Below are 2,679 nucleotides of genomic sequence, written 5' to 3' on the forward strand. Positions count from 1 at the left end.
CCTCAACTACCTCTGCATAACAGAGTATGAACTTCTGCAGCACCCCTCTACCAGACTGCCTGCCTCTGATGCTAGCCCACTTAAAGATACAATTCCTAGTACCACACACTTTTCCCAGGGTCCAGGCCAGAGATAACCAGGCCTCCACAGAAGGGGCCCCCTGTGTCTGTGGGAAAACATGAACAGATCCTGCCCTCTAGTACCAGGAAGCAACCAAATCTATGTAAAACCTCATGCTGGGGGACTGCCCCCTGCTCAGAGACACAGAGATGCGGGTGTGCATAGTCTGGTGTGCAGCCATGTATCTCTTGGGAGCAAGTAAGTCATTGGCTGGGAGGTGGAATCTCCATCCTAGCATTTACAGGATTCAGCTGTAAACCTTTCACTCTGAGACAACTGTTTTATTCTGTCCTGTGTACTTTGTCTCTTTTCCTCACAGAACAAGCAGATGCTAAGATAACCCAAACACCGAGTCTAGTACTGGAGAGAGGACAGATGGCCTATCTCAGATGTGAACAAACCTATGGTCACTACAATATGTTCTGGTACAGGCAGGATCTGGGGCAGGGACTGAAGCTGCTCTTTAACTTCTACAATAAAGAAGAAAGAGAGAAAGGCACAAGTTCTAGTCACTTCCAGGCCGATCAGCCGCAGGATGATCTCTTTCGCTTGAACATCTCGTCTGTGCAGCCAGAGCACTCGGCAGTGTATTTCTGCGCCAGCAGCTTAGACACAGCACTTCAGAGTCACCTCCTCCCTCTACAAAAACCTCATCTGTTCTTTGTCACTCTGCAGCCCCACCACAGGGACAGCAACAAGGCACATTCTCTGTGAATGCTGCAGAGAGGCCAGAGGGAGAGAGCAGAATGGGGAATAGAGGAACACCTTTCAGTGTGGGGAGCCACTTGGGATACACACAATATACACCCCTGCCACAAACACAGCTAGTGGTGTAAGAATAATAATATTTGGCCTTTATAGAGCACTCAATATCTGAGGGTCTCAAAACACTTTTCAGACATAATGGACTATAGCTCCACAACACCATCCTGTGTCTTGAGGAAGGATTCATATACCCACTTTACAGATGGGGAAACAGAGGAACAGCAAGGTTTGTGTGACTTTCCTAAGGACAAAAAAGAAGTCAGAGGCAGAAGAAGGAATAAATCTCATGCTTCTGAGATTAAACCACCATGATCCTTTCCCATGTGTCTGGAAACACACAGCTTGTTGCATTACTTTTGATGAAATATATGGGCCCAAAGAATCAAAGGTGTTAACATGATCTTGTCACTATCCAACTTAAAACTGTGTTAAACAAGGCTTAGGATTTGGTATACAGAGACTTTAGCCTGCTTAGCACCATGGCAAACACACCATTAAAAATTCTTATTAACCTTTTATTAAAGATACAGAAAAAGAAGGAAAAACAATTGAAGCATTTCAAATGTAAAGTATTAACTAAAACCTTCATTTTAATGACATCCCTTGTTTCCTTTTCCTTCAGTTGAGAGTCTTTTTAAAAACAATGCCCGTCTCTGCCCCATCCAATTTTGGAGAAAAGAGAAGAAGTTAGTTGAGATGGGCTGGAGCTGTTGTTGTTAAAGTCCAATTCTGTTAGAAGACAAAACAGAACAAACACACAAAAGAGGGGACAGCAAAGATATAAAATGCAGCTTCTGATTTTGGTGTTGACTCCTACTGGAATCTTTGCTGCTGGAGAAACACAGGCACATCTCATCTGCCACCTCCAGACGTGGCAAACTTGTACCAATATTGGGATGTTATGGCATTGTTTTAGCTTCCTTTCTGGACACAGGCTTGCAGCCATATTGCAGACTTTTAATAATCAGATAGCAAAAAGAGAAGGATATGAAAGAAAAGAAATAAGATGGGAAGAAAAAGAAAGCATTAAGGGGGGAGGGAGAATGATAAAGTCTCACATTCCAGGAAGTGTTCAGGGTTTAGCTGGAGTCACTGAAAGTAGCAGTGTTATCTAGGTACGTCTCCTTGGCCCAGCAGTCTGGTCAGGATATTTCTCCAGATCCGGATGATAAAGGCCCTACGGTGTTATGGTGAATCCTGGGAGCTCAGAAGACTGCAAGGGCAGCAACCATGATGGTGAAGCTCGCTCCTTTCTTTTCTTCCATCCTTTAGTCAGTCAGCTGGTCTCTATTTTCCTCCCAAAATTTATTTGAATTTAAAAACCCCAAAAGGGAGGGATAGGCAGAACAGCCCGTCCTCTCATTATTTTGTTCACTAATTCAGCCTAATTTTCAACACAATAACTTTGGTTTATTGATTTCTCATCCCACACTCCTTTTATTTGACAGACATGATTTTAACACATACTCCTGAGTTATGTCAGTAGTCCTTTTTGTTTAGACCAATTTAGTCCCTGTGTCTCCCTTTTGCACCTTTTCTATCAAATTGTTACAGGTTATAGTGATACTTGGTAAACTTGTTTTTACTTTCCCAGAGTACAGGCTCGCAAGTGGGGTAGGCCTGCTAGTCCCCAGTTATTATTACTGATCCCCTGGTTCTCAGCTCACCATACAAATATGGGTGGACACTGGAAATCAAGTCTTCCCAAAAACAAGATTTTTACTTCATCATATTAAGCAGCAGTTCTAGTTATAAAGGTAGTGGTGGAAACTCACTCACATACAAATGACTCAT

The 2,679-nt window shown here is 43.1% G+C and overlaps 1 gene segment (V, D, J or C); it reads left to right on the forward strand.

Annotated features, from left to right (window-relative positions):
- The first annotated feature begins 268 nt into the window (after positions 1–268).
- LOC115644436 lies at positions 269–834 on the forward strand. The segment is given in 2 exon segments: positions 269–318; positions 440–834. Coding segments are annotated over 2 exon segments (444 nt in total).
- The last annotated feature ends 1,845 nt before the right edge of the window (positions 835–2,679 follow it).

The sequence above is a fragment of the Gopherus evgoodei genome, chromosome 1 (assembly GCF_007399415.2).
Source record: "Gopherus evgoodei ecotype Sinaloan lineage chromosome 1, rGopEvg1_v1.p, whole genome shotgun sequence".
NCBI lineage: Eukaryota > Metazoa > Chordata > Testudines > Testudinidae > Gopherus > Gopherus evgoodei.